We start from the raw sequence: 13,875 nt of genomic DNA on the forward strand, positions 1-13,875 counted from the left end.
TATTAAGGTTAAAGAGTGCAAGATCATGATGTTTTGATGTGAAACTTAAGACAGTTAGCAAATGCAGATCTCGAAGTGATTTGTGCTTCTGCCAGGTTGTCAACACCAGTAGCATTTCCAGCGGAGCGTAAAGAGTTCATTTCTGTGGATCATAATCATCCATATTTGTCAGCTACTGTACAGCTTTTAGACACAAGACTTTATTTAGGACATAAAACTATACTTCTGCTCGCTGTACTGTTTTGTTACTTTCAGTACTTTGCACTAGCTCCGGTATTGCTCAGTACTGCCAAGAAAATATTCCTGTTAATGATACTCGTCTGTTTTATCTGGCTAGAGTACGAAGCATGTTATAATCCCTGCTTTATACTAAATTCTATTTTATGACATTATTTGCCAAAGGTTCCTATGCTATGGAGATCCCTTCTAGTTCTGGTGAGCTTTCTCCCTCCCTGTTGGGAGATGTCAGTAGCAGCCTCCGCTCCGTGCACAGCAGGGAGTTACAGGCCTGGGTTTCTGTTTGTTCTCTCTCTTCTCGTAACTTTTGAATTTCCACAGTACAGTATTTCCAGACTCACCCATCCACTTTTTTTGTTTTCTATATATTTTATGTTGCCTACTTTATCGCAACCCCCACCTTGGGACTCCTCAACACCATTACCTTGCAGTGACTCCTTCTGGGAGAAGTGGCAACTTGAACAGCTACAGAGTTCCCTTATTGCTGATGCCGGTCAGTGTCCAGTCCCAGGTCAGTGGCATGTCGAATGGACGCCTCAGGTTCCATTCTCCTCCCTCACCTGCACCCCTCGAGACAACTACACCTTTTTAAGCCACAAAGAGAACCAACTTATGCTGTCGCTAGGATAGAAACCCTAGGAATTTGCCACAAATCCACCACCATGAGCAAAAGCTTTGCGCGAAAGTATGCTGTAGGTACATGGAGCTGTTGCACCAACCTTCACCTGACCTGTTGTTTGATAAAGCCACTCTCTTTATGCGATTGACTTGTCCCTGCCATAAAAGGGGGATTTATTGTGAAGTGCCTGAAATACACTAATGCTGGCCTTTTGTTTCTTTATTTTCGTAGGCAATCACTCAGGCGTGGTTTTGAGCATCAACTCCAGAGAGATGCACAGTTACCTGGTTAGCTGATATTTACAGCTGAACACAAAAACCGAAAGACTCTTCTCTGTATCGTTTTTATTTTTCCCTGGTGATGTCACAAAATTGCAAATATGGCTGTAAATGCTGGTGGAGAGGAGGTTTCCTATCAGTCCCGTGGAAAAAAGCATCCATCATCAGTTACCAAGGGAGAAGGATAATGCGCCTTGTGTTGACTCTATGGCCTGGGAACTCGTTCCAATTGAAACTCAAACTATGGTAGCAAATTTGTAGCCCTAGGCACCTTCAATGCCACCTTATTTCTTTTCTGTATATGCTCTAGTTCTTTAGGTTTATTTTTAGAAGGATTGACTGTAACTTTTTAATTATATTTTTAATTGAGGTATTCAGCGGAAGGCTGGGACTCATCAGCCCGAAAAAGTGATTTTTACGCAAGCGACTAGACCAGAACAGATGGTTGGTTGATCATGATGACGATTTTTTAGGAGGCCAAGTGTTTCTGTACTGGGAGAGGACTAAGCGAGGAGACAAATGCACTTCTAGTCGATACAAGCTCTTAACTTAAACATGTGTCAGACAATCTAATGAATTTAGGCTTAGGCCCTTCTGTGGATTAAAGGAAGTAAAGCGTTAATTAAGATATCTCATAATATAGGATAATGCTCTTGTAAGTGTAGCAAGTCCTGACAAACCATCAGCACCGGTATCTTCCCCAGTCCCACCCCATGTGAAAGAAAAACACCAGCTTGATGCTATTTCCAGACCAGGTGCCTTCACTTGCGGACAGTCATTTCAGTTGCTCCCTTCTTGTCTCATAAGCGAGCACCTTTAGGACGATGGCAGCTGCCGGATGAGTTACCCCGTAAAACCCCATGCTGGTGGCCTGTCTCTTTTTAAATTTGCAGAGAGTGTAAATACCTCTTTTAAGTCGCTTTCTTAGTATGGTTATTTTTTTAAAACTTCCTATTAGGGCAGACGTGCCGGGTAGGTCGGAGCTCTCCTCCGGGCAGGACTGGGTAGCTCACCACCATCCCCTTCCCACTCGCATCCTTTGGGATTTTCCCTGGCTGTTTGCCCTGGCAGACAGGGGTGGGCAAACTCCGAGCCGACCTTTGCCGCTTGGGTTGGTTTGACAATCCAGAGGGTCATGGGGAGGGAGGATGGGCTGTGATTTAGGGGTTCGTATTTCCTTTCCGTCACCACAGGGTGTCACTCAGTCCCTACCGCCGCTGGCCCCCATTTCTGCAGGGAGGGCAGTGGGGCTTCTGAAGGAGCTGCCTGCAGAAAGGCTTGTGAATCAGGTCAGAGTTTCCTAATCCCAATTTTGTGAGTTGGGTCAGAGTTTCCTAGTCCTGACCCCTGCATCCCTTGGGAACGGCTGTGCGGTGAATCCACACCCCGCTGGTCGTTTCCCTGAGGTTTATGGAGCCGTGTAGGAAACGGACTGTGGTGTGATGAGTTTAAACATCTGGCATCCTGTGTGTCACAGCTGCCTGGGATTAGGATGCTTCTCTCAGAAACCTATATAATCTCTTCACTTTTTGCCTTTGATAGAGAATAAATAGCTCTTCACTCACTGAATGTCATACTGATGCTAGTGGCAAGCTCGCACACCACCTTGCTTAAGGAGGATACAGATAGCTAACTACATCTTTCTGAATAAACAAACAGAAAATAATGCTGGTAAGACAGAAAAGGACTGTCATAAAATTATCGTATGCATTGAAGTCATTCTTCCATGTAGCTGTGGATATCCTAGAGCATATTGTCATCAAATGCAACGGACTGGGATGTAATAATTCAGTGTAGCAGGCTCTCACAAACCCCACAGGATGTATGTGTAAAGCACAAGAAAATCTAGATTATAAACTTACTGTAAGGAACTAGGTGAAAAAGTTTAAGTGAAGATTCTGAAAAGCGCTTGCAAACTGCTCAGGAAAATAATTTCAAAAATTGTTCTAAAATTTCTGCCTATGTAGTTATAGAGTGCCATGTAAACCAATTTACAGAGAAGCAATGCTCTTGCTGACTGATGTATGCCAGACTGTGTAGAAATCCAAGGTGTTACATGTATCTGAGTCTGGGTTCCTTGAAGAGAAGCGTAAATACAAAATGTGCTGTGCATTGGAAACTCTCGGGATCGTTGCACCAGAGGTCTATCTGTTCTCACCAGCTCTTTATGCTTTTTCTAGCAGAAATGAGCTGGAACAGAGAATAAAATAGTATTGCAAACAGCTTACTTGTTCCTGTGAAATAAATCTGAAGTGGGTCATTTGTATAGGGCAGGTGAGTAGCAGATTAGCCTCATGGACAAGGGATGGGATGGAAGTTCTAGCTCGGGGTTGTTTTCCCACAGTTTGTTGGGTTGGCAAAGGACACTGTTGCAGCTAGGTCACACATCTAATTTATGCTTTCACAGCTATTTTTATACATTTAATACAGGGTGATTTGTGTCTCTGATAACAGGAATCTTTTGGAACACTGTAGAATATTTAACCGCTTGGTACTCTAATTAACACTTAGCACAATATAGTGCCTGTAATAATGTTTTTCGATGCTTATTAATTTGATTCATGCAGCACTCCTGTGAGGTTGGTTTGTCATGTCTTAAAAACATTGTTTTCTAATGAGTTGTCAGTATTGCCATAACTGTATTAATAATACCCAGCAGATAATAAAGGAAGCCTTTGATTCCCTGGCAAGAATAACTTTAAAACGAATTATTTTAAAACTGAGAAAATACCATTACCATTTTCCCATTCATGGTGTTTTGGTTTATCTTTAAATGAAATGTCTCACTAGGGCTACATTTTTAATCTCTTGAACTACATCCATGACGTCTTAGCATTTTATCCTTTATATGTATCTAGGATCCTGATACATTCGTATACAGAAACACATTCTTATACAGAGTTGTTTCTATGCACAAACACTAGTCATGCATGCATGCACACAGACGTGCAGTATTTGTACATATTCCAGTTAAATTTGTTAGTGGGGAAGGGTGGTTTGATGGCTAAGAAACAAGATGGCTGTCAGGTACCTGTATTCTGTACCCACTTTGGGCAAGTTACTTAACCTGTATGTGCCTCAGTTTCCCCGCCTGTAAAATGGGGCTGATGATAGTAATTACCTACCTCACAGGGGTATTGTGAGGCTCAGTTAATCACTGTTTGTTCAGGATCTTCAGAGTGAAAGAATTTTCTGAGCATAAATTATTAATAGTTTTGCTTTCTTTGTTTCAAATGTAATTATTGCTGTTATTAAAGGTAGTCTGCTGAAACCAGATGCAATTATGTACAATGTAAAAAATGCATAATCTGAAAAAGGTACATCACTGTTAAAAAAAAAGGTAATTTTATTTTAAAACTGTTATTGGAACATACTATTATGTGGTAGCATTGCAACATTGGCTGTGATTTTGCTGTTACACACTAGTATCTTAAATTTACTTTTCTGCAGTGTTATTTGGTCAAAAGCCTTATAATAATGGGTACAGTGATACTTACCAACATTGATATTGAACTATACTGAAACCAACAAAACTGGCAGTGTATTGGCCTCATTCACACCTTTTGGTCTTCTTAAACTCTGATGTATTTGCAATTTCAAAAACACCCTGTACTTTTCAGAGTGCTCCAAGCTGTACTGATTTGAAGCGTTCTAACAGAGCCATCAAGATTTACAGCTGGTATCTTTGCTTTCCCTTTTGATATTGAATGTTTTATATGGTTTTGGAGTGGTCTATCCATATAAAGTGCTCAGAAATGCTCAGAAGACCTTTAGGGAAAATCCACACACAGTGTAAATTAATTTCTCAAAAATAAAAGCAATATAAATCAATGTATGTTTTTATACCCTGTAGAAGAGGGTGGTGGAAATGGCTGTGAAGAAACAGAAGGTACCAGCCTGAGGCAAGATGTTGTTATCTCCAATTCACATCCAATTTCCTTGAACTCTTTTTGGATATTCTCATTGAATTATATTCTTCCTGATGAGTTTTCTGCTTTCAATGACCAGTTTAAAGAGGAGTAAAGTGTTTATTCATATGAAGTAGATGATTTGTTAAATGACTGTCCTCTGGACAGACAGAGCCAAATCAGCGCTTTGCCATTAGTAGTTCCTAGTGCAAAGCAGATTTCATCTGACATGATTATGATGGTTAGCTGTGGTTTAGGTTCAAAGAGACATCACTTTAGGGGGAATACTCTACTATTGTATGCTGTCTCTTTAACAGAGGTCAGTAGAATGGAACTGAAGTGGTTTCCATCCCCCTTACACAAATACATGCTCAAAGAAATGGGGGGGGGGGTGTGTGTATTATTTTTAAGAAATTAAATACATGCATTTGTTTGTAGTAACTTTTTGATGATGAACCAGTGGTTCTGATAAGCTTTGAATTTCTAGTGTTATTTCAAGTTGAATACAATGTTGCTAAGTTGATGACAGAATCGATGACAATTTCAGTCATAGAGTTTTCCTATGTTTCCTATAAAACAATATTTTGTAATTTTTCATTAATGAAACATTGAGAGGAAAAGAGAGACTGAAATTTTTATTTCATTGCATGATCCCTGGCAGTTGGAGTTGTTATTGTATATTGATTGATACCGCTGTATTGTTTCTACCTTCATTTTCATTTCAGACTTTTAGATGGAAGTAACTGCACATTTCTCTCAAAATATTGGCTTTCCACTAGGAAGAAATTTATAAGCATTTACCTTTACAAATATTGATTTTAGAGATGCAAAATTTTGTGTCTTCTAAGTCCATCCAAAAAGCTGCCTCCTGGCTCGTGTTCTCTGTTCTAGTCCCAATTGCACATTGATTCTACAACTTTCTTGACGAGATTGGCATATAGCCTAATCTTACTAGTCTGAGAAAGTCTTTCTAAAACTTCCATTAGAGTAGCATTTAATTGCCCAGAAGTAGTTCCAGGATCTGCTCAGACAATTTTCCTAATGTTAAATCTGTATTTTCATGTTCTTTAGTTCCTTTCAGTATTTCAGTATTAGCCCTCTCAGTGCCATTTAAATGCATGTTTATTCCTGTCATGGATATATATGTAATGTTTTTCACTTATTTTCAGACTATAATCATCAAAGTGACAAATTTTGAAATAACTTAGACCCCCAGTTAGCTTTTGCAATTAAAAGCCTAACCCCGCAGCCTTTGGGAAATGTCAAGCTGTGCACTCTTAATTTTTTAATCTTCTTTCCTGTCAGCCCTTCTACCCGATTGATCACCTCGGCAGATTTTCCTCCAATTCTTGTTGTAAACTCAAGCTGGAGGGAGTGCAGAAGAGTTTCTCAATGTTGAGATGGAGTAGAACAGCTCATGTCCCAAATCTGAATGGGAATGTCATGTGGACAAAGTTTTTATTTTTCCTTTCTTTTCAAGTATGTTGCATAGAGTAGAGAGGATTATACATACCACTGGGGAAATAAGGCCCTGTAATGGTACATCAGGATGGTATGAAGACTAAAGAATGCATTCATCTTAGAAATGTCTTTTTTTTTTTTTCCTGAAATTGATACATACAGCAAGTTCATTTCATGATTTTTAATATGTGAGATCTCATTTCTTTAAGTCTTCAGTCCTGGCCTTTTTCCTCCTGTTAAATGGACTAGCAAATTACTTAAAATATGAATTGTGGAGCCATGTATGACCGAATGAAGGATTTTCATTCTTTTAATCTCTTTTTTTTTCCTTATGTGAAGCTTGTTGGAATTACTATTTTCAGCTAGTTTATGTGCTGGTAGCTGAGAATATCTTCTGGAAGACAGTATCTAAGAAAAGAAATACTGGAAAGCTTAGAAATATGTACTCTGAAGTGCAACAATATAGCTATGTGAACAAAATCCTTATCAAAGAGCTGTTATGGTTTGTAATAAAATACTTTTTTTAATAGTATCTCTAAAAAGACATGCTCTTAATTGCATACTCTTTGTCTCTCTCTCCTGCCAGATTGATTTTCTTTTAGGAGTAACATTTACTAGCCCTGAGAAAAGTGGATTCTTTCCCTTACACAAGTAATTCTGTTTAAAATTATTTTCTTGCAACACTTGACGTGAAAGCAGTACACAAACTTGAGCTTTATTGATTGGACTTGATTTCTGAGTTTCTGTAGAATTTGCATCTTTACACTGATTTGTTGCGGTACAGTGGACATAAAGCCCTGCTGGGCAGCAATAACACATGCAGCAGTACATGGCACTACTTAAATAATATGCCTTTGTTGCACATATTTTTAATGGTATAATGAGTATATGAATCACCAGGAAGGCCAGGCATTCCAAATAACTTTCTTAGCATGTCTTACATTTCTATGTTATTTGTTGCTAATTTTAGCCAGCTTTTGATACTTATGTTTAGTTCTTACTGACAGTGTCTGCTCTTGCAGATCAAAGGGCAAGAACTGGCTTATTCTGTTTTTAAAAAAAAGTATTAATTCATACTACTTGCTTATTAATTATAACAGTTTGAAAAGAAAATCTTTCTGAAATGGTGAAAGAGATGCTTTTTAATGAGAACAGCTCATATAGGGAAACAACAGACTTGTATCCATACAGTTTTTAAGACATTCTTGTCCCAGATTATGAATAGGCAGGACTATGTAGAAGGAGACGTGTAAACCCCAAACATCAGTAACATGCACATAGGCAGTTTGCAAATGATAAAGCTAGTCTAAAGGAGAATATTTTAATACATCACTTACTTATATGTCCCAGATTCACAGAAGGGCATTTAAATGGTTAAGATTACAGAATATCATCACAAACATAGGAAGATGCCCAATTCACTGGCTCCGTTTGCTTGGAAATACACTGCTCTCTTTGGGGTTAATATTTTGAGATGCTGAACTCTGAAGAGAAGTCACCTGCATTATTTAATGCTTCCAACTTTTTGCTAAGTTATTGGTGACACTTTATAGAAAAGATTGTCTGAATTTCCATTCTCTTTTGTTTCTCCTCGTTTCTTCCCCCCTCCTTTTTTTGTCCTTTTATTCTTTTGCATTATTGCTGCTGTTTGTTGCTCTGCCTTGCCTGCCTCCTCCTCTTGATGACAGTTCTTTACAGTCCACTTTTTTCTTCCTTGGTTTTTGTTTTGCTTTATGTTCTGTTTCTATTCGTGTTTTTATTTGGATATGCACCCTACTGTGTCCTGAGTGGTAACAAGAAGAATCACGATCTCTTCCCCATTCCTGTCTCTCCTCTGAGCTCTGTGCTATTTTCTGGGTTGATGTAGTTCCCCCGTGCTTTTCTCACTGCAGTCCATCCTTCCTTTTTCTTTCCCGCTTTCGGTTCTTTTGATCCTTTCACTTTTAATTATGGCTTTCATTTTCTCTGAATCTTTCTGGAACTCTTCCCTTTTGCCTTTCCAGGACTTCTCTCGGCTGCTTGTCCTAGAGAGCACATACTTCTAGTCTGAGAGGTCGATGAGTGTTATCCTCCCTGAAGAATAAGTAACTAGCATTTTTCCTCCCTCATCCATGTCTATATTGACCTTGCTGTTGGTCTGTAGTGGAAAATATATATTTAATTGACAGACAGCTATACCCATTATCTCCCAAATACCTCCTTCTGCCTCATTTTGGGTTATGGGGATGAGACATAGTGTTTGCATGAGTTTCCTGGAGCACAGCAAGGGCTGGCCCAAGGTAGTATGTAACCTTTTAGATGATTTGTTACAACCTGAAGCTGAAGAATAGGTGAGGTGAAGGGGGTCCATTGCTAATGGAGCAGCAGGACTGGGAATCATTCCTCTTGGGAGCAATTGGACTTGTCAGGTTTGTGGGATGGGTGTGTATGCAACCTGCCCTGGAGGCAGAGGCAAATGGCTCGCTTTCAAGTTCCATAAAATACAAGTTTAAGCAATGTCACCAGATAGGTTTGGGAGAATCTTCTTGTTGGAGGAGCTTGGAGAAGTCAATGGGAATTCAATAATGGAAAAGCTCAGTGGTATCTTTGAAGGGTAGAGGCTGTGTTAGAGAGGGACCGTATGTGAGAGAGATGCAGGAGGGAGCAGAGCACAAGACTAAACAGGACAAGGAAGAGTAGGGAGAAAGTCAGTGTTACCAGTGTGTATGATTTTGCCCTGAGTTTTTGGGTTTGTTTTGCTTAAGCCTTGGAGCTTACTTTAATTCGTAATGGTAACTGTTTTCAGTTTTGCTGGTTGCATACAGAGACTTTAAAGCATGAGTCTAAACTGATGCAGCACCAGGAGCATGCGAAATTATCAACATTTCTACCTATAATTTAAGACTCACAGCAACATCCCACTTGAGGTGCATGGAAAAGAGGTTGCTTCCCAGGAGCCAGGATGTATGCATGTGGACTCCAGAGGTAGCTCCAATGTAAGTTTACTTCTGAGATGATTGTAGGGCATTTGCTGCTGGTGTTCCTTCTTAGCACAGCACTGAGCTAGGAGGCAAGGGAGGAGAATTATTTTATAGGGTCTGTGTCTTGGATGTATACCGCGTAAATGTAATTTGCTGGAATCCCTCTATGAGCTGTAATTTTATAACGTTTAGAGAGGATGAGTTGGTATAGTATTCCTGCGGGTAAACACCAGCCACTGGAGTTTACTGAACATGTGACTAGAAATTTTAATTTTAAGGAAGACAGAGTTCCTCCATTTCATATACACACCAGGCATTTGAGTACAGCTCCTTTTTTTATTTGTCACTGACAAGCTATGATTTATTTCCTCATGGGTGTAAGTCATGAGCTGCTCTTGCTGCCATGCAGAAGGCTCTGGAGGGAAAAATGTAATCAAATGGAGACATAGACTTGAATTCTCCCTTTGATCCCAGCCTCTTCTGAGTCGCTTTTCTCTGATTGTGGTTCTGCCAGTAAGCTGGGGTGATCTCAAAAGGGCATTAACTCATTTTTATACTCTTCTGTGTAGCTGAGAAAAAAATACAAGAAAAAATTTGCAGAGGAATAGCAGATTGGAAGAGGTGGGGAACTTCATCAGCTGTCAGGGCACTTTGGGAAGCTTTCACTTTTGTGCTTTACTTACCACTTATTTTTACAAATACGTACAACTTCTGTGATTTACCTTTCCATTAACCATAGATATGTTTCTTTGCAAAAGGGGAGGTGGTTCTAAAGAACATCACACTAGTGATGCATTGCAAGTGTGGTCTTAGTAGACATCAACTATTGTCCTTCCTCACCCAAATGAAATTATCATAGTGTCATTGCTCTGTATTTATGAAGCTGCACTAGGAATATCAATTCACCCTGGATTAAGTAGTGGAGGAAGACTTGGAGAGATAATGAGAGTTGGAATGGGAGAATTTTCCATTTTAAGAGTAAAGGATGAATACTGGCATAATTACAGTGCATCTGTGGCTGTTTGCAGCACAGGTGGGTCCAAAATCTCACATTCCAGACTTGGACAGATAAATCATACAGATTTTGCTGGTGCTACTGTCATGAACAAAAGGAGAAAAAAATGGTAATTAAACATAGCCCAAATCATATTTTTGGCTAATTAAAGCTACAGCTCTTGGTAAAGATATGAAAGCCAATAAAATAAAAACTAGACTTGACATACTTCTTGTGAAGATTCACAAAGCATTTCTGGCTACCCTGTTGTTCATGCGGAGCATTATTTATTCGGCATTACAGGGCCAAATTCTACCCTAATTTATGACTGTGCAGTTCTACAGACTTTGTCAGTTCAGCTTTCTGTTACAGAAGAAAGGCACTCACCCACGGTGAATTTGAAATGCAGCTGCAGGCTAAAATCAGTTATCATCTCACTGCATCTGTACTCACACAGGTGACTGGCTGATCTTCACTTGTAATTCTTATTCTCATGGTTAGCATGAGAGTACTTTGGGTACATGTAAGCTAATTACAACCAAGGCAGAACTTTTAGTTTTTGAACTACTTGCAACTGCTTTTCCAGAATAAGATCAGCAAATGCTTAACGCTGTGTTTCTAACCAGATTTCTGACAAAGGGGTCCCTCCAATCCGTGTAAAGGCTCTTAGTTGCCATAGGTATGATATAGTCCATACCTTTAACATACATGACTACACAGTCCTCTCCTTTTGCCTTTGCACACATTCTAGTATTGGTGAAAACAGTACATGCCTTTTCCTAATTTTGTTTCAGGAGACCCTGACTTTGAGCAGGTTTCTTTGTATACAGTACCAGGGCTCAAGGGAAGAATGAAATTAATCCATAACTGGTGCATTGTCATAAATGGGGAAAAGTGTTATTTGTATATTTTTGTAAATATGTAACATTTAATGGCAGTTTTGTAGTGACGTGCTGTTTTTGAGAAAAAAACCAAGAACAAATATATGTTTGAATATGCTTAATGTAACACTTAACTGTGATTCAATTGCACAATTAATAGCTTAATCAAAAGTCTTGTGCAATATGTAGTGCACACACATAACCAAGTATCTGTTAGTGATCACAACCAAGTTTTTGGCAACTTTTAATGATGGTGATGAACTGTGCAGTACAGATTATCACAGTCTCTTTCAGCTTCCAAACATGTAGCAGACAAACTACTGTATACGTACCTGTGTACTCCACTGCATCCAAAGGTATGCATTTGTCCTGAGAACCTGCACTACAGGTTTTTCTTTAATAAAATTTGGTTCTAAACTATTGGTTGCTTTGTTTTTCTTGTGAAGCATTTCATGGGATTTGTGGAGGCAAAATGGTTTAGCCAGTCCCCAGAATTTGTGTGTGTGTTTTGATTTGTCAGTAATTAGAGGCAAACTACTCAACTTCAGCGGCACTGAACTCAAAGCCTGCAGCAAAGCTTCATCCTCCTCCACTTCATCCTCCTATACTGCAGCTCAACTCCACTCCGGAGGAAAAAGGGAAAAGTCCTTTCCCTTTTTCCTCCGGAGTGGAGTTGCTGCAGTATAATTGGTGCAGGGTGACACTCTGTGGTGAGACTGAAGCCATGCAACTGCAGGTGAAGAAAAATATATGTTCTTCTAGAACTTCGCTGAATCAAAGGCTGAATATTTCTGTCTAGCTAAAGAATTAAAGAATTCAGCAGGTTTCAGCCTTGATCTCCCTGTAACAGAGAGCCATAAACAGAACAAAGCTGTGTGTGTTCTTCTGCCTTTCCCATGTCTTTATTCCAAACTCATCCATTTTCATTGGCTTCACACACTACTTGCTCCTTATTTATTCTTTTTTCTTTATTAACTGCATTGTCTTTCCTTTATCCCACTGTGTTCCTGAAGAGTTGCCTGTGCTGTATAGAAGCTGCATCCTCCTTGCAATATTGAGGGGTCTGCAAATCAAACCTCTGGCTCTCAAAGTGCTGTTGCTGTTACTGATCCTGGCGAGTGCTCTCTTATCTTTGCAAAGGTCACTGAATTGCTAAAATCAGAATATGTCATGCATCCCTGCAATGTGGACATTCGTCCCTGCTTCAGAGTTTTGAGGTGAGCTGCTACTGGCTTAGCTCAGATTTAGGGTTGGAATACAGTTTATGGTTTGCTGACAGGTAGTTGCTGCTGTGCAGCTTGGCCTTCCCAGGGAAAGCCTGACACTGGTAAAAGAAAAACGTGACCGTTCTTTTCATGCCTTACGCCCACAACAGGGAAGAGCAGAGATGTTGCTAAGTGTTGTGGTTGTGGAAGTGCAATGTGAAGTCCTGTTAAACCTCATACTGGGACAACGCAGCAACATAAAGTATTACCTACCAATTTTTTAATTAGCCATAGAAAATTTATAGACTACAATGAAGTTTTAATGGGACAATGAATGGATTATTTATTCATGGAGTGGGTATATTTTGAAGCTCAGAAGATGGGCAATTAGAATGAAAAATTTCCAAAATGCAAGTTTAAACTTCATTTTCTCAGTCTGCCCTAGTTCAGCACTTTCTCATAGTCCCTGCTGAAAGACTCTGCAGCCAGAGGAACCCCACGGTATGGGCTAGATGATCCTACTCTGTGGCACATCATGCTAAATGTGAGGCTGGGTTCAGAAATGAAGCTTGAAGCTTTCTCTACTTGTGTAATTCAGCTAGAAAACATTTTGATGGTTGTCATTTTAGGTTCTTTAATCCTATATTGTGACTAGCTGGGACTTTAAACTGCAATTTATCACTGAAAAAGCAGCCTGTTCAATCTCAAGTGACTGCGTTTCAGTTTCCAAATTTAGTGCTCTGATATAAATAAAAGTAAAATGAAAAGAAACCCTGAAGTCTCTTATTTTTAATGATGTTCCAATAGTTCTGAGAAAAGCTCCTGAGTTGGAAGGGCAGGAGTGAGAACAGACACGGACAAGCTGTTCCCATGAGACACCAAATGAAACTTGCTAATACTTAACCTAAAGGGCTATTTAACTTCAGAAACCAATTTCCATGGAAAAAACAATAAGATAATCACTTCACTTCTGTTTCCTTTGCTGTCCTCATCAAAGCCATATTAATTGCTACACTATTTTGAAGCCTAACTGGTTGCAACATCATCATAAATTATGTCTCTATAATAAAACTTCTGAGTCATAAATACCAGCCAATATTTTTTCCTGTTTTCCATTAAGACACTGATTTCTTTTCCATTTTTTTTCTTTTTGTGATTTGTGCCCTGAAAGATGCTTTGCTTTCATATGAATCCAGCTGCTGTGGTGAAAATGTTATTGTATTCTGACCCTCATGGTTTTCAAAAGCTGAAGCAAAATGCTACAAATGCAGTGTATTTTTAACCTAATAAAAGGGTCCATTCTTGCCATGACAGCATCACACCAAAAGCTGA

The 13,875-nt window shown here is 39.4% G+C and overlaps 1 protein-coding gene across 6 annotated transcripts in view; it reads left to right on the forward strand.

Annotated features, from left to right (window-relative positions):
* SORCS2 (sortilin related VPS10 domain containing receptor 2) overlaps positions 1 to 11,758 on the forward strand; it is a 581,857-nt gene extending 570,099 nt beyond the window's left edge. For 3 of the 6 annotated variants that reach the window (XM_069794263.1, XM_069794269.1, XM_069794295.1), the window contains exons 27-28: positions 669 to 748; positions 1,088 to 11,758. In XM_069794263.1, the coding sequence (XP_069650364.1) occupies positions 669 to 748; positions 1,088 to 1,111 (104 nt within the window). In that variant the 3' untranslated portion in view covers positions 1,112 to 11,758. The remainder of the gene's footprint in view (positions 1 to 668; positions 749 to 1,087) is intronic. The other 3 variants (XM_069794279.1, XM_069794286.1, XM_069794303.1) reach the window with 1 other exon arrangement.
* The last annotated feature ends 2,117 nt before the right edge of the window (positions 11,759 to 13,875 follow it).

This window comes from Haliaeetus albicilla, chromosome 1 (assembly GCF_947461875.1).
Source record: "Haliaeetus albicilla chromosome 1, bHalAlb1.1, whole genome shotgun sequence".
Lineage (NCBI taxonomy): Eukaryota > Metazoa > Chordata > Aves > Accipitriformes > Accipitridae > Haliaeetus > Haliaeetus albicilla.